The 21553-nt window shown below is 39.7% G+C and overlaps 1 protein-coding gene across 3 annotated transcripts in view; it reads left to right on the top strand.

The window, feature by feature from the left end:
• LOC122668060 (probable inactive ATP-dependent zinc metalloprotease FTSHI 2, chloroplastic) overlaps window positions 1-21553 on the top strand; it is a 30262-nt gene that overhangs the window by 5244 nt on the left and 3465 nt on the right. Inside the window, exons 7-11 of one of the 3 annotated variants that reach the window (XM_043864604.1) lie at window positions 5062-5147; window positions 5396-5474; window positions 8442-8564; window positions 8667-8723; window positions 8823-9039. In XM_043864604.1, the coding sequence (XP_043720539.1) occupies window positions 5062-5147; window positions 5396-5474; window positions 8442-8564; window positions 8667-8723; window positions 8823-9038 (561 nt within the window). In that variant the 3' untranslated portion in view covers window position 9039. Of the gene's footprint in view, window positions 1-5061; window positions 5148-5395; window positions 5475-8441; window positions 8565-8666; window positions 8724-8822; window positions 9045-21553 lie in introns of all 3 variants that reach the window. The other 2 variants (XM_043864605.1, XM_043864606.1) reach the window with 2 other exon arrangements.

Genomic DNA, 21553 nt, shown 5'->3' with positions numbered 1-21553 from the left:
CTTGGCCCCGGGGTAGATAAAACAAAAGCATGGAGTGAATTGGTTTGACTCACCACTTTTTGATGACTAACAAGCACGGTATTCCGCCGAAAAATCTGTTGATGCATGATTCCATCACAATGGACGTAGAACGTCGGTTTTGATGCCTCCTTAACTGACTATAGCTGGGAGTAGAATGGGTGCTCCTTCATCCCTTCGAGAACATGACAGGGCAGGCAATAAGTGCCAACTTGCTTTTCTCGGGAAATCTAGATCGAAAATGGATAGGGAAGGGCGAGGTCCTCTCCCAATCAGTAGTATGCGGTCCACTTGGCAAGTCTCAAACTAGGACTCAAACTAAAACTAGGATTCAAAGCTAAATCCCAATTAGGATTACAACTCTAAATAGAACTCAAATAAAAGACTAAGCAAAATTTTAATAAATTCTAAACCTAATCCCACGATTTAGTGCTGGTGTAGGGGAAATCCCTACACCTACCCTATACCTACACTACTGCTGGTGTAGGGAAGAATCCCTACACCTGTGGCTGGTTTTAGACAGCCGATCTACATTAGATATTGGTATAGGACCTTCTTTTGGAAGGATGTTTGATGTATGGATGGGCCTTTCTCTGAAACTTTTGCAGGTGTTTCTGGTGTGGAAGTTATTAAAGATGCGAAGGTGTTGACTACCTCATTGTTTCTGTGAACAAATTTTGGACTATTATTATTTGCTGTGATATTAAAGATTGATGGGAACGACAGTTTTCTCAGTTATTGGGCTTTTAGGAGGACTCATTGCAAATAAAGGTGAAGGTTATAGATGAATCTGGATGAGAGAAGATGCTGGGGCCTATTCTTTGTTAGTTTCTGTTAAAAAATTATTTATCCACCCGTGTCCCCCTTTGGATAGTTCGCCGTGTTAGAGCTCCTGTATGATATACATATTGTTTCCTCCCTTTCCTACAAGGTCGGCCTTTTAGAGGAAGCGGTTCCAACATGGTATCGAAGCAGGCAAGGGTTACGGTATCGAGTCCCCCCGGGAGCGGGCAGGTGTTAAAAAATTATTTATCCACCCGTGTCCCTCTTTGGATAGTCCGCTGTGTTAGAGCTCCTGTATGATATACATATTGTTTCTTCCCTTTCCTACAAGGTTGGCCTTTTAGAGGAAGCGGTTCCAACAGTTTCTCTTTTTTGAAGTTATTGAAGATACAAGTGAGAAAAATTATCCTGTTGATTTAGTGGAGTGCCCACTTCCCACCAAAATCCAATTCCTTATAGGCATAGTGGTGAAGGTGCATTTTGATATATTATGCTCACCAAGTGTCTGTTTGTTATGCTTCAAGGATGTTGAATGGGTATACTCCACTTGTTTATCCACTGCCTCTGCTTTTGGGGCATCGGTCTGGAGTTGTTAAGGAGCTGAATGTCAGCCAGACAATGCCACATGATATTTCCAACCTATTATGGAGATGGAAGAAGCAGCAATTCAGTAAAGGTAAGAAACTGTGGGCCTTAATCCCTGCGGTAGCCAGTTGGAGTATTTGGCATAAAATGAACAATAGGTCCTTTGGGGGCTTTGCTGAACTATAAGGTTTCTTCAAGGGTTAAGGCTAAGATATTCTTCTGTGCAGTAATGCACAGAGACTTTTGGGTGTCGAATACTTTGGATAATACAAGATCACGACAAACTTTTTCCTTCTCCCTTGTGTGTGTGTGTGTGTGTGTGTGCGCGTGTGTGTGGAGGGGGGGTGTTTGTGTATGGTGATCTATGTGTCCTCATCTCCTCGACACTTTAGAATAGAGGCCACACCTATGTCTGCCACCTTACATGTTTCTAAACTACAAAATACTATATCTCCAGGTAGTGTAGGCGATATTGTAGATCTCTTGGTTTCCTTGGCGTGTAGCGTTATAACAGCCCCAAGAGGTGTGGTGGGCTTCATATTAAAAGGTTCAATATAATCTTGTGTTGCAACTGCTTATCTCAAAAGCTCGATGATGTAGATAGATTCTCGGTTCTCATGTGTAACAACTAGCCACTCCCTTGGCATGATATTGTCCACTTTGGCCCCAAGGGCCTCACGGCTTTAAAACGCGTCATACCAAGTAGAGGACTCCTGACCCCGGTGGTGGGGCTAGGACACCGAGGATGCTGTGTCCTGTAGAGTGGGGTGAGGCTATGCCAAGAAACGAGGAGGTGAGACCTGGTGAGGTGAGCCAAGAACTTTAGTCTCACGTCAGTTAGGGAGGAAGATCCTGAGCTATTGATAAAGTGTGGTTTCCTCTACTTGGTATGACCCGTTTTAAAGTTGTGAGGCCCTTGAGGCCAAAGCGGACAATATTATGTCCCGGGCCTAGAGGAGGGGTTGGGTCGTTACATCAAGTATACCCACAAGAACCTAAACCAGAAAGGGGGCCAGGTTCATGGACCAAGTAATGGTCCATCTCGTGGGAGCTTGAATTAGAGTTTTAGTTTGTTTTATTTTTAATTTCTATTTAAGTTAGGATTTAGTTATTAGTTAATAGTTTGGGTTTTAATTCTCCTAAGTCCTAATCAGATTAAGACTATTAATTCAGTTTCTATAAAAGCCTTGTAAGGGCCATTGACCATAGACGAATTTGGTTATTGAATGAGATTGATTTGTCTGAAGTCTGTGTGAAGTAGTGTGGGTGAGATACCCTTAACCTGAGAGATGTTCCCTATCCTTCTTCTCCTTTCTTATACTCTGTTTTGCTGCTACAAGTTTTCAGGCTGGCTTCTTTGATCACCTGAGGCTGAGACTGATTTACTTATCAGATTAGAACAGGCCTTTGGGGGTTTCAAGGCCCTCCCAGGCCTGAGATTTTTTTTTGGGTGAGTTAAGAATTCATTACCAAGAAACCCCTGAAGGGGAGGAGGAAAAATACAAGAACAAAAGAAGACTAGCAGCACCCAACTGAAGAGGGAGGGACAAACAGTTGCAACATAGATAAAGGCAGGCCCCATGAGACAACAATGAGCTTGTTCCTTGGGGTATCAGAGACACTACCATGTGGCAACAAGTGAAGTTTAGAGCTTACACCAAAGAAGATGGAATTCCAAATCTTATCGAATGAACGGGAATTGGATGTCCATTTGCGGAGATTGTGCTCCATCCAAATGTGGTTAATAGTAGCAGCAAAGGCAAGCTTACTGGCGACATCACAGATCGAATTCCGAGCAAAAGTCATATGCATCCATATCCATTCACGAGCAAGAGGGAGAATTCTTCTATTACAAGGCCAGCACTTACCTAATACCCTTTTCCAAACAATTGAGGAGAAAGGGCAGGAGAAGAAAAGGTGATCTACATCTTCCACTCCATTCCAACATAGCGCACATGCTAGGGAGACGGTAATTTGCCGGTGGATGAGGAAGGACTGAGTTGGGAGGCAACACTAGAGGGCTGTCCAAACAGTGAAGCTGTGACGATGTTAAATCAAACAATCTTATGCCAAGGAATTAAAGTATCTCAAGATCTGACATGGTTCCAAGCAGAAAAGGAACTAAAGATGCCGTTGGAGGAAGGGAGTCAAACTACCGAATCTCCTTTGGTTCTCTGCCCAAGGGGGAGGGGGTAAAGAGTTCCAAATGGCAGCAAAAACTGGGGAGTGGGAAGGGGGGGGGGGGAGTTCACAAACACCTTGGGAAATAATGGAGGCAACTGAGGAGAACTTACAGATACTTGAAGAATATATAGCTCTATCTCCCACAACTGAGTGAATAACACCCAAGGGATGCCAGTAGTCAAGCCACAGAGAGGTAGATTCCCCATCAACAATCTTAAAGGAGATGACATCCACTGCTAGAGGCCTGAGATTCAGGATTTTGCGCCAAACCCAAGAAGCATCATAGTGGATGGAAGCTGTCCAGATGGAATCCTTATGGAGAAGACCAGAGTAAACCCAATTAACCCAAATGCTGTCCCGCTTAGTCACAATTTTCCAGATCAATTTGATCTTCCTCAAGCCAAGGCCTCCCTCATTCTTGGAGAGATCAAATGGCAGGCAAACTAATTGGGTGAAGGAATCTGGAGGTATCACCCCCTTTCCAAAGGAATGCAAACATAATGGATTCAATTGCCTTGATAGAAGACCGTGGCAGCCAAAAAACACCACTCCAATATATGTAGGAGGATTAGAGGCCTGAGATTTTAAATTACTCTGAATCCAGCCATTAACTTGGCCTCAGATTTTGGGAATTATTTGAGTCAGCCAAGAGGGAAACTGGAGTTTTACCATGATCTGACCTCTTGATGATTGGGTTAATTTGAAATCTCTTCTCCTCTAGAATTTCAGCTTCAGATTTGAATTTCTTCAATTACTTTTAATCCGACCATTGGATCATCCCTATATTTTGAAGGAACCTTAATCTATTTATTTGTGATTGATTTATGAAGTTTGACCTTCATCTGAGAAGATTGACTTTGTTGACTTTTTGGGTGATTGGACTGTCATATTGGGATCCTGTTGTGAGATTAGGTCTAGTGGGTAAGGACTACAACATTGTATATCAATATAACAACACCCTTCACATGTGCAGGCCCACACACCCACACACACGGCTCTGCATGTGACACCATCACGTGCCACCAAGGGTACAACGCACAAAACCCCTCACAAATACCAAGGATCGAACACCAGACCTCGTGGCTCTGATACCATATTACAATTGTTTATCCCAAAAGCTCAAACTGTTAGGTAAGGACTACAACAATGTATATTAACACAATAATATCCTGAATTTGAATACTGGATCTATTATTATCGTTAGAAGTTAACCATGCGTGTAAATGAGCTGCCCTTTGCAAGTTGCTTATGATAGGCCAACCAGTGAGAGGCAGGGAGGAAATGTCTTTACAAAGCTGAGGTCATCCTTATTTTGTGCTATCTGCTTATGTCATTACTTATTAATGTTTATGTTCAATAGTAGATCTTTGACACTTTTGGCCTAGTATACCTGCAAATTTGATTTTCTTGTCAATATCGTTGCTCCTCCCAATTTTATGGTTGGGAATTGTTGTACAAGTGCTCAGATGGGATATTCATTGTATTGTCTAGGTCACAATTGCACCTAGAGCTGGCAGAGAACTTGGCTATGTTCGAGTTAAAATGGACCACATGAAATTTAAGGAAGGAATGCTTAGGTATGAAATCTTTCTCCAAGCCATACTGTTTTTTCATTTTGCAGACGTTCTCTAAGATAGCAACTAAAAATGAAACAGTTATAATGTAGAACAAACAGTTAGAGGGAACCTACACTTAAATAAGCTAGATTCTTGAAGCTGTGGTTGCACTCTGTGCCTCTGTGGTTTAACTTCTTTCTTTTCTAATGATGTCATGACTGCATATGGAAAGCATCTTCATAATATTTTCCGTGTGACTTCCAATACAGCCGGCAATCGCTTTTGGATCATATTACTGTTCAACTGGCACCACGTGCTGCAGATGAGATCTATTATGGTGAGGATCAGGTAAGAAAAGTAGTGTCTTTGTTACTTAATTGTTTTGATGATAAATATAGAGGACAGATTCATGCACGGCTTTGCAAGCCATGCATGTAAGAGGGCGGGGGCTTCGAGGGGTAAATAGAGGGGGGAGGTTATGTCTTTTTGATTCCATGTGAGAGTGGGACACGACCATGCATGAAATCTTTGCCCATAAATATATATGCCAATTGTTTCTTGCAGGAATATCTGATGGTTTGTTTGGGTTATAACATGGTGATTATGCAGTTTGATGTAGCAGCTAATGGAGTTTCTGTAGGTTTCTTCATAATTTGATCTTCACCTTCCTAATTAGCATCAAGGATTATACTCCTGGATTTTATTTGTCGAGCTGAGTGAATCTGTTCAATGGTCTTCATACGGCTTGTGTCAGTTCTTCACTTCTTTGAATTGTCCCTGTTAGCATACCCAGACCTTATGCTACATTTTGAGAGCAAGATCCGGCTGTTCATTTGAAACACAACTAATGCCAATAGTATGTTCGAGTCTTGAATCATTACTAAAAGATTCTTATGGAGTTTTGATTAAAAAAAAAATTAGTACTGTAAGGCTGAAAACAGATGGGAGTAATCATTGGTTTTTGTCACACCATAGCTGAAGCAGAGCAATGGCTTCCAAAAGTAAGAGTGCTAGAGTATAGATGATACTGAACAATAGCTTCCGAAATTTCTTATTCACACGATAGCAATACGAGAAATTTCATTAGCCTTAAAGCCGTTGAAGTGCAGTCCTATAAGAGGAGCCATGGCCCCATTTCTTGTGCACCATTTGATGCGGATCCGGGGTCTGAAAACCCTATTCGGCTCGCTTATGGGCCCACTCGGATAATAGATAACTCAAATCTAAGGTGCAATAGCACAATTGTAAATAACCAGAATTTTCAAGGGTTAACTAAGTAAGCAGAGAGAAGTTGGAAGCAAATGTAAGGTATGGGACATGGGGGAATAAAAGCTGAAGCAAAAGGGTATTAAAGTAAACTAAAAGCATAAAATAAGAAAACAATAGAATCGTGGGGAGGAGGTGATAGATATGTAACAATAAAAAAAGAAGTTAATGATGACTAAAAGACAAACCAAAAGAGACCTAAAATATCGAGAAAAGGGTAAAGAGGCATCGTTTTCAACCTTGGTCACACACGACACCAGAACCCAGGCGACAACCTATCTTCTGGTGGAAGAGAGATCTCCCTCTAGAGAACTTCGATCGACGAAAGACTAAAGGGTTTTGTTATAAAACCGGAATCCTGCAACCAAACCAAGGCAAGGAGAAGAGAAGAGAAGAGAAGAGACAGCCAAAGTTGTGGGAGGCTGCCTGCGGCTAGAATAGAATGCCTAACCGCAGGCCCCTCTCCTCTATTTATAATAATCATCAATAAAAATAAAATGGGGACTAAAATACCCCTGTTCACGACACTGTTCATGTCACTGTTCACGTGAACAGTACATAGTCCATAAGACCAAAATAGCCCTAGAAACTCAACAGGTTTGATCCGCAACACAGTGCCTTCTATGAATTAGATACCAATAGACCCAACGGCTCATGAAGGAAGGAGATTCTGAGCCTGCTATTGAACCTAACAGTAAGTACAAATCCAGGTCTGACTTGGGTTCAGTGTTCACAACAGGTAGGCTGTTAAGAACTGAAATTATAGGATCAAATCGCAACCCCGGCCTGCTAAATCTCAAACAACAATCCTGCTCCAGATTTTAATCAGTAAAGTAAACTTTGGTAAGATATTCGTCAGCGGGAAAACAGAGATGCTCTTGATGGCTGCAATCGGTTAGCAACATGGAAAGGAGGAAGGGAAATAATGAAGGAGAATTAAAGAAGAAAGTTGAAATAAGGAGGGAGAGAAAATGAAGGGAAGGAGAGGAAGAAGAAATCGAAGAAGGAGAATAGAAGATGGAGGAAAGAAAGAAGAGATTTCAGAGGAGGGGAGAAGAGGTCACACGACCATTGCTATGTACCAACCGGCACCATAAACAACTCAATTAAGAGAGGAAGAAAATGAAGGGAAGGAGAGGAAGAAGAAATCGAAGAAGGAGAATAGAAGATGGAGGAAAGAAAGAAAAGATTTCAGAGGAGGGGAGAAGAGGTCACACGACCATTGCTATGTACCAACCGGCACCATAAACAACTCAATTAAATCAATTCATCAAATCTAAAACTTGCGTAGGTTACAACCTTGTATTTAAAGAAACAAATCTAAGACTGATAACTGAAATAAAATCCTAAATAAAACTCTAAACAGAAAGAAACAAATAAAGACTCTTAACTAAGACTGATAACTAAAATAAAATCCTAAATAAACCTCTAAACACACTTTAAAACCAGCTACATGCTATCTTTAATTCAACCCTATCTAAGACTCTATCAATAGCAATAAAAGGAGATTATAAATAACTCAAACTCCTAATCGACCCAGTTTCAGATAAACCCAACTAATAATACAAAGATATCTAAACCCAAAACTTAATTGGACCCGGTTCGTCTTCATATGGGTTCCCCAACAGGTTTGGGCTGGTCCAAGGAATTCCTCCTTCATCACCATTTTGCATTTTATCATTCTTTTTATGGTGATCAGTATTTAAGTGTTTTTCACTTTAGACTGTAAGGTTCTTTTTCACAGTACATACCCACAAATTTTCCAAATAGTCACTAACAGAAATTCAATAACCCTTGAAGCCTTCGAAATGCAGTGTTATAGGAGAAGCACCATTGCTCCATATTGTAGTTCCATTGTTTCTGCATTCTAGATCATCAGGTTCTTGATGGCTAGTATTTTGACTCTTGACTCTGGGCTTGTGTGGACCATTTTTTTGTTTGCAGTTATCCAGATATCTAGAGATCTACTTATTTTCTGGCCCTTTTGTTTCATTAGTCTTGGGCTACTATGATGCACTTGAAGCCTTCTAATCTGATGAAAAATTGCAGTTGAGCACGATTTGGTCAGAAACAGCAGACAATGCTAGGTCGGCTGCACGGACTTTAGTTCTCGGTGGCCTTTCTGAGAAACATTATGGGTTATCTGACTTTTGGGTTGCAGATCGACTTAATGTATGGTTAATGGTTTCATTTTTCTTTTCTGTATGGTGTTGCATAAAGTAGCAACTACCGTATAAGTGATTTGTGACTTGCAACTTTTATCTTTAATTCCAGGAGATTGATTTGGAGGCCTTGCGCATTCTTAACATGTGTTATGAACGTGCGAAAGAGGTATCCTTATTTATGTGGAAGAAGCAGTGGTTAGTAACCATGAATTAGATATTTTACTATATTGACCACCATATTCCATGTGTCATGTGCATGTTTCAGATCCTAATGCGAAATCGAAAGCTCATGGATGCTGTGGTCGATGAACTCATTCAGAAGAAAAATCTTAGCAAGCAGGATTTCTTTCGCTTAGTTGAGGTGCATGGCTCCCTTGAACCTGTTTCACCTAATATAATTGACATCAGGATCACAAAGCGCATGCAGTTCCAAGAAATGATGATGAACAAGAAGGGAGCAGATGAAGGGAGCAGTGCGTAAGGTTCATGGCAAATATTTTGAATCCTGTGTTTTATGCCATTATCATCATCACTTGGTTTATTTAGATTCTTCCAATTCTTGGCATTTTAGTCTGATAAGAAAAACAAACTGTGCTTCTGGAGCATTTTTTACAAAGATTTTGCTGTTGGACTCCAAAATAACCAGGGAAATTTTACTTACATGGCCCTGATGCAGATCTGAAAGTGTTTTGGTCTTGGGTTGTTTGAGTTATTTTATGTCTTTGTATGAACCGGTTGGTTCAGTTTTAAGTTATGGTCCAGTCTAGTGGTCTTTGATGCTAGTTGCTTTTACTTTCTATTTTTATTTATTAGTAATTGTCACCCATTAGTTCACATCAGTTTAGAAACTGATTGTGCCTTGTACTCCAAGCAAAGGGGGACCAAATTGGAAACTTCCTAATTTGGGAACCATCTAAATTTGGACCCCTTCTGCTCCCTTCATTATTCTGTAAAGCAACCCAAGAGAGCACAAGAGAGCCCACGATTTCTACTTTAACTTATTGCTGCTGTTTGCATGCTTGATCTGATTCCTTGCGGTGGGAAGCCTGGGAGGCTGTTATCGACTTGTGTTCTTCATCCCTACATCACTCTAAAGCCATTAGAAGGTTCAGCCATTCAACAATTAGTCCACTGTTGAGGAAGTTCAGCCATTCAACTCTGTTAGTTTCTAATTCTGTCCCTTAACCCTCTAATTTCTTATTCCCCAAGCCTACCACCTCCACTCCAATCCACCCATCAGAACTGGCCAATATTTTGATCGAGTTTTAGTCCACCCAGGAGGGAAATTCGATCAGAATTTCGGACCAAACTGACCACCTGACCTGCCTTTATTCATCTTCTCCCATAATTAGTCCCTGTGCAAGTTTTCTGTAGTTTTCAGTCCAGTTTTGAAATCGGTAGTATTGAGAGGGTGAATATTCACCCTCTCAACAGTAGAAAGATTTGAACTTGCTGATTGCATAGACGCCTTTGGCATTAACCCCTACTTTGTTTCAGACCTATACCTCTACATCCCTGTCCTATTTCCAGTCCCTGAACTGCTACCTAGCAGCCTGACTCTCTTCTATTTTGTTTCATACCTTTTCCCATCAGCTTTATTACAGCCTGAGTATTTTAAGTGGGGTTCATTCCCTGATTTAAGATCCTGTTCTGGGATTGATTGAAGCTTTCAGATCTGTCCTACATTAAGTGGTATCAGAGCCAAGGTTGTGGCAGGGCCAGGGTATGACAGAGCCAAACTTGGGGCAGAGCTAGGGCGTGGGAACCTGTTGTGATCTCAGATGCTCCCGTGTGGAGTGGGTGATGGGGAAGATCTCAGTAGCTCCCGCTTGGAGGAGGAGATTGTTGGGGTTCCGTGCAGAAGTGAAAAAAATAGTCCCACATCGGATATGAATGGGGAATGTTGGGGGGTGGTTTGTAGGTACTTGGGGCCTTGGGCACCCTCTCCTTAATCGCTAGCTTTTCAAATCAGCTTCATTACAGTCTGAGTATCTTAGGTGTGGTATCAGAGCATGGCAAGGAACCACTCTTTTGGACTTCCAGGTCCACCTGATATGATGGATACTATGATGGAGATGTTCAAACAACTGAATAAAAAGATCACTGAAAATCAGAGGAGCATCGAAGATAGGTTGTTAGCAATGGAGACTCGAGTTGCTGATCCTACTCATGACTCTCATATTCCACCTGATGAAGCGAAGCATCCGACTCACTTTGCAGCCAATATTCATAACTGGAGGGTATAGGAAGGCATCCACAGAGGGTTCCAGCAGTGCAACCGACTTTTGAAGAACATCTAAGAAGTTATGGTGTAGCCTAGGAAGGCTATCTCACTAGGACCAATTCTGGTAGAGAATAGTATCCGGATCTAAAATAAAATACCTGCGATAATGATGAAATGAATGATGGGGATGATGAGAATGATGCTGATGATGGTAGTTGGATAGGTGCAGCCCAGAGTCTCACTGGTTGCCAACTTTGATCGAAGGAGTCCCACTTTGATCCCGTTGGAGTCTCACAAACCTTCTTGCATCTCACAAGGAAAACACTCACAAAAGGAGTAGACATATATCAGATTTTTCTTGGATTCTTGGATGATTGAGAGCTCGCCCATGATTTCAATTTATAAATGAAGGCATGGAAGAAGAACTCGCCGAGATCTCGGTAATATCTTGTTTTTTTGCAAAGCCGAGACGAGATCAAATGCAAAATGGAGAAATACATTATATCGGCTGAGATCTCGGTGGTCTCGATCATCTCAGTGGGAAATCTTGGTATACAGACACTTATTTAGGTGGTCTTGGTCATCTTGGTGAGAAACCTTGGTATACAGATACTTATTTATGCCAGAAACCAGGACAAACACTTATTTATGCCTAATATCATTTAAGTATTTACTTAAGATAATATTTATAAAAAAGCAAAATATCCCCCTATTTGACTCCAATAAAAATAATTTAAAAAGCAAATTCGAAAAGGATAAAATGTTAACCCCCCAGTTCAAGAACAAAAACTAGATTTTCGGCGGTAGGTGCAATTTTCAACTTTTAAATGCTGCGGTTTTTCTCAAATAAAAAAATTCCATAAATCTTAATATTGTAAAACATTGCTAAAAACCAAATTGCGTTAAAATATTAATTTGTTTTGATGTCTAAAAAAATATTTTCATTCAGAGTGATTTTGACAGCATTCGCGCATACCAAATTAAGTTTGACCGAAACATAACTCCTTCAATATAAATCAGATTTAAGCAATCTTGGATTTGTTTAAAAGCTTTGTTGTAAAGTAACAACTCATAATTTTAATTCTTTAATACTGTTTGAAAGGTCTTTTTGGGTTGAGCAGTGACTCCCCATTTAACTTTGGTTGTTACGTCTACTTTGTGAGTGTATTTCTTCATCATGTTTGGAAGCAGTGACACTACAGAGGTGGTCTCGAGTACTACTTCTCCTACTCAGATGGTGTTTGACAACCCAAATTGTAATGCCCCGGAACTTGAAAATCTAAGTGTCTTCCCATTTATTTTTGCCCAGGGGTATTTTTATAATTTATACACCTCAAAGGTAATTTCATAATGTACTACTATCCTTTCTTTGATGCCTTTATAAGTAGAACCTTTCTTAGTTGTGACCTTGCTTTGGTTGGCATTGTGATTTTTATGATATTTTAAAAATAATTAATGAGTGTCTAGTTCCTTATTTAATTAGATTAGTATATTTAATAAACAATTAAAGGGGTTAGCCTAGTGGTTAGAACCCTTGATGGGATTAAAGTGGTCTAGGGATCAAGTCTCACTAGCTGGATGGGATGATATAATTAAATTTTTTTTTTTACCTTGGTGGAAAGCTTTCCAACAAATCTTTCAAACAAATCCAAGATTGCTTAAATCTGATTTATATTGAAGGAGTTGTGTTTCAGTTAAACTTAATTTGGTGTGTGCAAATGCTGTAAAAATCGTTCTGAATGAAAATATTTTTTTACACATCAAAACAAATGAATATTTTGCTGCACTTTTGGTTTTTAGCAATGTTTTACCATATTAAGATTTATGAAATTTTTAGATTTGAGAAAAACCCAGCATTTAGAAGTTGAAAATTACACCTATTGTCGAAAATATAGTTTTTGTTCTTGAACTGGGGGGTTGACTTTTTATCCTTTTGGAACTTTATTTTTTAACTATTTTTGTTGGATTCAAATAGGGGGATATTTGCTTATTTATGAATAATATCTTAAGTAAATGTTTTTAAACAAACATTTACTTAAATGATATTAGGCATAAATAAGTGTCTGTATTGGTTTCTGGCATAACTAAGTGTCTGTACTGGTTTCGAGCCAGGTTTCCCCAAGTTTCGATGGGTATAAGTGTCAAAACTTGTGAAATTACCAACATCTCGTTCGAAACCAGTTAAAACCATGCATTTTTTCAAGTACCTGGCCAACTCGTCTCGGAAGTTGGCGAAACAAAGATTTGTTTCCATGTACATAACTGATAACATAAAAAATAAGGAAATTTATCCTAATTAACTAAAACACTATAGTTGGTCGATATCTCCTTGGCAGGTCAATCTTCAAATTGCTCTTCAATTCAATCTCCACCAGCTGTCGTGGGGCCCACTCAAACCTCGAAGTAATCTTCTCTTTAGTTTTTACCGCAGGGAATTTGTCTTCAAGACTAATCTTATCACAGCTGGCGGTGGGGCCACACAAACTGTAATTACTTCTAGAATTATCCCCGTACAAATCAGCAGACTGGATTGCAATTAAATCCCCTACAAATCAGCAAACTTAATTGCGATTAAATCTCCCAAATATAACTGATCGATGTCCACCAATTCTGGAAAATATTCTGCAAATAATCTCCACTTGACAGGCTGGCTGATAGCTAATATTTCTCCCAAATAAGACCGATCAACTTGGCCAGAAGTTGAACCAAAACAACTACTGTAGTGTTGGTTCTTAGTTGAACTGGCATCTACATTAGGCAATTTGTCAAATTTCAAAGCCAAACACAATCATATGGTCCATTGTGTATTGAACCTTTTCACTTAAGCACTGTTTGGTAAGATGAAAAATGTTGTATAATAAAGTAAAAGGAAAAGGTTCTCTCAACCGCCAGGGTTTCTCCTACGCCCTTTCACATGAAATTTTTTAATAGTTTTTCTCTCCCAAGAAAAATGAATAAAATATTTAATGGGAGAGGGCGTATGAAACTTTGGCGGCTCAGATACCATTGGCCTAAATTAAAATATAGAAGATAATACGAATAGCAAGTCTTTGACTTAGTTGCTCAAGTGTTGATGGTATTATTTGGGGATATTTCATTTTGTTTTTGTTTCAATTTACTTTTTAACTTTCTCCGCCCAACCAAATGGAACTTAGTATCTTAAACCTTTCAGACCTTGACCAAAAAGGGCTGTTGATTGTGCAACATGGTAATTCTTTTGAAACCTATTGCATAATATATACAATAACTAGAGTCTTAGATAGTAGTTGAAAAATGAAGTAAAATGCTTCCTTTTCCTTATTATTCTGTACAAAAATTTTAGGGAAATGATTATTGTAACTTTTAGCAAGTCTTTGACTTGGTTGCTCAAGTGTTGGTATTATTTGGGGAGATTTCATTTTGTTTTTGTTTCAATTTACTTTTTAACTTTCTTCACCCGACCAAATGGAGTTTAGTATCTTCAAACTTTCAGACCTTGACCAAAAAGGGCTGTTGATTGTGCAACATGGTAATTCTTTTGAAACCTACCACATGAGTCATGGGTGACATGGACCATATGGTGACAAAATTTGGACTCCAATTAAGCTTCCATGCTGTAATGCCCCACATTCTTATTCCTATATTTTAATAATGGATTGGATTGTTATTTTTTCGAATATTCTATTGCTTTAAATTCTGTTTAGTACATTTTAAAATATTATTCAAGTGAATTAAGTAATATTGAGGTTATTATAATGCGTGTTATTTTATTCTGTTATTTTTAGTGTAAGTTATATAATACACTATGGTGCATGTGTATATTTATATATGGTTTATATAACATATGGTTTGTATTAATTTCATAAACTAAATGAATAGTGAAGTATGAGATGGCAAGGTTAGTAGTAATCAAGTTTAACTAATATTAACTATGATTAGTTAAGAGTTAATATCTTTGATTAATTAAACTAATTGGAGGTTAATAGAGTTAGTGGAATCTATGTGGTGGTAGGCCATTGGACCACGTGTTGCATCGTGGTGTAGCCACCATGTGCATGCCTAGGAGGAGGTGGCTGATATGTGGCAGCCACTAGGAGGAGGTGGTGGCATGGCTAGGACTGCCACAACATGCTTAGAGAAAGCGTGTGGTGGCTGAAGCATGAGGTGGACTGCCACATGGTGCTGAGAAGAGGATAGGTGGCAGCACCATGGCTTAGGGAGAAGTGGAGTGGCATCATATGGTTCAGCCAACTAGCTTATGGAGTTGAGGTTTGTTCAACAGTTAGCTAATTGAGGTTTAAGTAAGCTTTGACTAAGGTAATAAGGTCTAAGCTGAGGTTATAGTTATCTAAATATTTATTAATTTATAAATATGTAATTAAAGTTGATTAGAATTATAAGGCTGATTATATGGTTGCTAATTAACAAGATGATATATATGGACTAAGCATGGTTCAAGACCTTGGCGAGATCTCGCTTAAAACTCATTTTTTTCAACTAGCGAGTCAAGATGGGAGGTGAAATACAAAGTTACACGGACTCGGTCGAGATCTCAGTTCGACCGAGATATGGACCAAACCCATGTTTAAAAGGGGAAAGATCTCGATCGAGACAGTCGAGATCTCGACAAAAACTCGACTGTCTTGGTGAACTCGACCAGGAAACCAGTGGTGAGCTGATTTTTGAGCTTTTGCCACCTTGTTTCGATGGAAAACTTGTCGGAGACGTCAATTAGCATCCTACTTGCATCAAACTTGCAAGATTTGTTACAAATCATCTCAAATTTGAAGAAATTTTTAAGGTAAACCATTTTTCCCCTAATCTATTTTATTTCCAAAAAAATTGTTCAAATCTTGGTGAAATCATGTCAATTTAATATATGTTACATAATTTTGGCCGATCTATGACTTGATGGAGTCCGAATTTTTTTTGTTATTATTTTTTTTAGGGAGAATGTTTTCCGTGTCGGTGGCATAAGCTGCGCCCAGACACATGGGGGTGGGCGAAATGGCCACCCTGTCCCCTGAATGGCAGGCCCATGTGTCTGGGCGAAGGCTGCGCTGCGGCACAGAGAACATCACCCCTTTTTTTTAATTTTCTGCCAAAAAAAGATTTTTGAAAAAAAAAATTGAAAAAAATAGGATCAATAGTGATTATTTGGAAATGATTTTTGTGTATGTTGGACACCAATGTGGCACCGTCTGAGCTTTACTGGCTTTGGAAACATGGCTTGGAAGGATAGAGGTATATCATATATGTTAACATTGATGTGAAATGCCCTACTTTACATTTCTAATGCTTATTTAAGTTGTTTTACATTAATTGAATGCTTTGATTGCTTTCTATTACTAAATTATGTGTAGAGTAGGGTATTTTAGTACGCCGTCGCCTACCAACCTAGGGTCCGAAGTGAAACTCCTATTTGCACTTTGTTTTTGCAAAATCTGATAATGCCATTGTGTTTAAATGGCCTAAAATAGGCTGAGTACCAAGTTTTAGGCCCAAACTAGGTCTAAAACCCACCGAAATCAGCCTTCGAGTTCCAAAAAAAAAATAAAAATGCACCAACTCACTGAGATCTCGGCCCAACTTGGTTTTTGTGCTGGGCAATACCAGTACCGATACCGAGTTCTTGAACCATGGGACTAAGTGAGATTTAGGATTTAACATACTCTCAGCAAAACAGAATCGATTCTGAACCTAGGAGAAGGAGGAAAAAGAAGAGAAGGAAGAAAGGAAGAGGGAGAGAAGCTGGAACCTTTGGAACTGCTGTGGAATTGCTGAGATTGTTGTAAGCTGCAGAGAAGTGAGTTATGGAAGAACCCATAATTGGTTTAGTGAATAGGGAAGAGCAGTTTGAAGAAGGATTGAGATCTGAAGTCAATTTGAGACTCTATTTCTGAGGTTTTACCTTAACTATTGAGAACTGGAGATGAGCAACAGAGGACCTGGAGTTCTAATTTGACAGACAACAAGGGGAAAAAGGAAGAAGAAGAAGAAGAAGAAGAAGAGAGCTTGGAATGGAAAGAAGATGGTGCTACTGGATTTCTAAGCCATTGGAAAAAGAAGAAGTTAAAGAAGAATTTGAAAGAAGTTTGAGCAGGAGGAAGGACCCAAATGAACAGAGGAGAAACTTAGCTCTTGGGCAGAGCATTCTGTCCAGGAACCGGTTGGACACAGATTTGACTTTTAAGCGTTTTTGGGCCTTGGGATCTTGCTGGTGATGCAGATCCTAGCCTCCTCGAATTGAAGAAGCCACCCTAAGCCTAGGGTTTTAGTAGGAGCCTTAGTTTAGTTTATTTTAGTTCTATACTTAGTTTTTATTTTGTGTTTTTAATTGAACCGGTTTAAATTGGTTGCATCCAATTGGTTCAATTGGTCTAATTTAAGTGAAGTGATCCGATTGGCTAAGAGGGTCTTATATCCTATTGGCTAGTAGGGAATCTTCTTTTATTTTAAGTAGTTTAAGTTGTTTTTAAGTCATTAGGGTCAATTGAGTCTTTTTATGCTTTTTGAATTGTTTTAAATCACTTAATTGTACCTCTCCACGGTTTTGGATGGAGATTAGAGTTGTATTAGTCCTAGGAATTAGGCCTTTGGCCTCCTATTTAATAATAGATCGTGGGAGAGGCTCCCTCACCAATTATGTTTTAAAAAAATCGTTTCTTTATGCTGCTGCCATGAATGCTGCTGCTTGCTCTTTGAGAGTGTTCCTTGTGGGTAATATCAAGGAGGCCTTGTGAGTCATATCAAGGTGGAAGGGCTGGTGGATTCCGGCGACTCCTTGCATCTTGTAAATCGGGAGGTCCTGCTCAAGCTCATCTTCAAGCTGCCATTGAAGAAGCTACAATTCAGTAAGTTATTTTACTGTTTTAGCATTCCCCTCCTGCTAACCTTCCAACCTAAGCTTCCATTAAAACCCATCGATCCCTTTAAAGTTTAAACCCTAGATCATCTAAAGTCTGTCCAGTACCATTCCTTCATTAGAATCCACCCAAAACTGGATCACAGCTGCCTTACACCACACCCTACACTTGACCTAACTCCCAGCCCCGGCTATCCATAAAACCCTTAATTTCCCTCACCATCATTGAAACCCAAAACCCTAAGACCTGCCCAGACCTAACCAGCCTACAGAATGTAACCCTATTACACTCAAACCTTCCCCATAGTGCCCTTATCACTCGGCCAGAATCCCTGTCCAGAATTCCCCCTCCCAACCCTAAATTGATCTCTTTTCCTAAAACCTAAAACCTGAAACCCTAAACCTAAAATTTCTGAAATTTGAAAAATTATTCAAATCTAACCAAACCTAGTTCATTAAGACCTCTAAGACCTGCCTAGTTTAATCCTATAAACTACTTTCCCATTACCTTACCCTAACCTTAGAATTTTGACCTAAAACTACACTGCTGTCTTATTGTAACTGCTGAACCAGCAGCCCCCTTAGTTCCTTTTGCCATTGATCCTATTACCCTGGTTCCTAGTGGGATTACTCCTACCTAGGACTACATCAGCTGGTTTAGTTCATACATGTATTTCAGTATTGAATGAGCTTTGTACGATTGTAGTGGTGCTTGCACGTACTGAATTATCTACTGAGCGTAGAGGTGATCAAATCAAAAGGAAACAAAGGTGAGGGATCATGTACTGTAATGTACTATTTTTGTATGAATGTGTTGTTTATATTTATGATGAAACATTATCAGATTCTTTTTTTTTTATGTTTCTGTTTCATATGATTCAATAGCTTTACGTTGATAATGTGAGGGAACAATACTAGTAATGTTGAATAAATGTATGGCTGATTGTACACTTGAATGAATATATATATTATTGATTAACGTATATGCTTGAAGTGTAAGGTGAGGGATTCATATGTATATGGGATACAGCCATATTATGGCTGTATGTATTTGTTTTATTGGTTAGCATGATATATGGTTGATGTGAGGGATTCATATACTATATTGTATTGTTATTTAATTGGTATGTGTTTGGTTATGTGAGGGAAGCAATACATGTAATGTTTAGTTTTATTTGTATTGAGGTATTGGCATAAATATAAATATGTAAGGAAATCTTATTAGTGTTTATTTATGATGTATGCTGAAATGTATGAGTTTGGTTTTGACAGTTGTGATGAGTTATGTAGGGAATCAGAATGCTATGAATTAATAAATGTCTGACTTGTTTGCATGGTATATGAATGTGGGATTATGGTATATAAGCTGTTAAATGAGGTCTGTTGTTTGTATTTGAGATGTCTGTATTTGAGAGATGAGAACATGTGAAAGAGTAATGTGTTTATATATACAAGAGATGTAAATGTGAGAATGTGAAATATGCTTATCTGAACATCAGAATGAGTTATGTGAAAAGAAGCATGAGTTATGAGAATATGTGTATGAGACTGGTAATAGTAGAATTATGAGAACATGACCCTGTGAATAATGCTTTGTGTGTGATATAAAGTATGTGATGATGATGATGTTAATGACGGAAAAGGCATGTGAAAGAAAGTACAAGTAAAGAGATGAATGAGAATGATAGTTTGAGGATATGTTTATGAATAAGAAAGAGAAAGTACTAATAGGGAACCCAACATATGACGGCGATACGCAGCGGTATGTTTGGGAGTGTGCGACGGCGATGCGAAGCGGCACAATAAGAGATGTGAATCTAACGACAATACGTATCGGTATGACTGGGGTGTGTGACGGCGATGCGGAGCGGCACAAACCCAGTGTAAGGCGGCGATACGTAGCGGTATGACTGGGGATGTGTGACGGCAATGCGAAGCAGCACAATAAGAGATGTGAACCCAGCATATGATGGTAATATGAATCGGCATGACTAGTTTTGTTTAAAAGCATGGAAGACAGCTCCTGATCGTGGCATGTCCTTATTACCATGATATGTGTTATGGCAGTTCAGTAGTTAACTAGACTTATATTTTTAAACGCCTCATCATGAAGATATTTGCTTGTTTCCTGATTCATTGATACGAGTATTAGATGTTTCTATATTGATATTCAGGTATATGATTACCAATGTGTATTGTAAAATGATTCCTCACTGAGCTGTTAGCTCATCCCTGTTGAATACTTCTTTTTCAGATGATAAGTTCAGAGAAGAGGTGTGTATAGCCCCCAACTCCTTGCCTTGTGAGTGTACAAGGTGCACCAACCTAAGAAACAATATTTGATAGGAGTATTTGTGAGCAGAAGGAGTTATGATGTGAGAAAGACAAAGAACATTTTTTTTTAATATGTTTTAAATTTACAGAGTTTTGTATACATGTTAAGACACCAGTGTTTATAGTGTTTTGTTTGCAATATACTTCACAACTCTTATTTAATTTTTTTTTTGGGTGAATAGAAAATTCATTAACCAAAGGGAAGAAAGTGAGGGGGGGTGGGAGAGGGAAATACAAGCACGAGGCAATAACAAACCCCTGCCTAATCAGGGGAAGGAGTTACAAAAAAAAGGGGGGAAGATCCCCAACAAAATAGCGCACTATAGAAAGGGGAGACGCCTGAACTAAAAGCAACCAAATCCATCCATTGTGAAGCAAATTATCCAGGATCCATTGGTCACGACAGACGGCATGACCTCTAATATCCGAGCTTAGGGGAAAAATCCTCTCTGCGCAAGGCAAGGAATAGGCAATGTAGGGATGATTCTTAGGAAAAGGAGGGGAGCCAGGTTAAGGTGGCGAAAAACTCGAAGGGAAGGGGGGGGGAGGGGGCCATGGATTGGGGCACAGAGGGGGGGCAACCCAATGTTGGAGTTTAGGCCCAAACGTGGGTGAGCCGGGACGAATGGGTTAGAACAATGGGTCGAATGGTTAGAAGGAGCTGACCCATTAAGACCAGCAGGATCAGCCAAAGAGAAGCGGGTGGTGGGCTGGGCCTGAGAAGGAATGGACAAAGGAGTAGGGACTACAAGAGGGTCCACCCTAGGGGGAGCAATAGGGGATCGAGGGACTAAAAAGGATTTGATTTGCCCTTTGAGGAAGGGGGTAATCCCCAAGTTCAAAGGGTCAGGCCTGGGAGAAAACGACAGGGGGTGGTTGCTGGGAAGAGAGACGTCAAGGAGAGGGAGAGGGTCCCCAGACTGTTGGGACAGGGGAAGATCATTCGCCAGAGAAGGCGATCTCATCGCAGAGGTCTCCTTTTCAAGATCGACTGCAAGGATCTTTGACAGGTTGCGATTGGTCAAAGCCATTCGATCAGATGGAGAATTGAGAGAAGCGGAGAGGTCAACATCACTGACAGAGCTTGAGGCCAAGGCTGCTAAACGGTTTCGACCAAGGGGCAAAGTAGAGTTTAGGTTTTTCCTAGCAGACAAATTGATAGGCGAAGTCGGAGTTTCTCTCGGATGATGGTGTTTCTGGCAGGGGCTGGTTTTGGATCTTCCACGGGAGGGTAATCTGTGTGCCAGAATAATTCTTTGGTCTTTGGCAGTGCTTGGTTGGGTCGACAAATCACCGCTAGAAACAGGGATGATAGTCTCAGCATTGGTTTCTTCAGGGATCACAAGGGAGTGAGCTCTCCCTCTGGAAAGTAGCCTATTCTCCTGCATAGTTCGAAATCTCGTCTCGTCTCGCCATTTCGGGCTGGTCTAGATTTCTGAAATATCCGAAATATACTGAAATTTCGCCGAAATATTTTTTTTTTTTGCCATATTTTGGCACTCCATCTCGGTGGGTTTTTGGCTATATTAAGGCCTGATACTTCATGTACACCCTTATTTAAGCTAAATAAACACATTTAAACCTTCATATTGCA

This window comes from Telopea speciosissima, chromosome 7 (assembly GCF_018873765.1).
Source record: "Telopea speciosissima isolate NSW1024214 ecotype Mountain lineage chromosome 7, Tspe_v1, whole genome shotgun sequence".
NCBI lineage: Eukaryota > Viridiplantae > Streptophyta > Magnoliopsida > Proteales > Proteaceae > Telopea > Telopea speciosissima.
The sequence above is the reverse complement of the archived record's forward strand: the minus strand, read 5'-3'. Positions and strand labels throughout refer to the sequence as shown.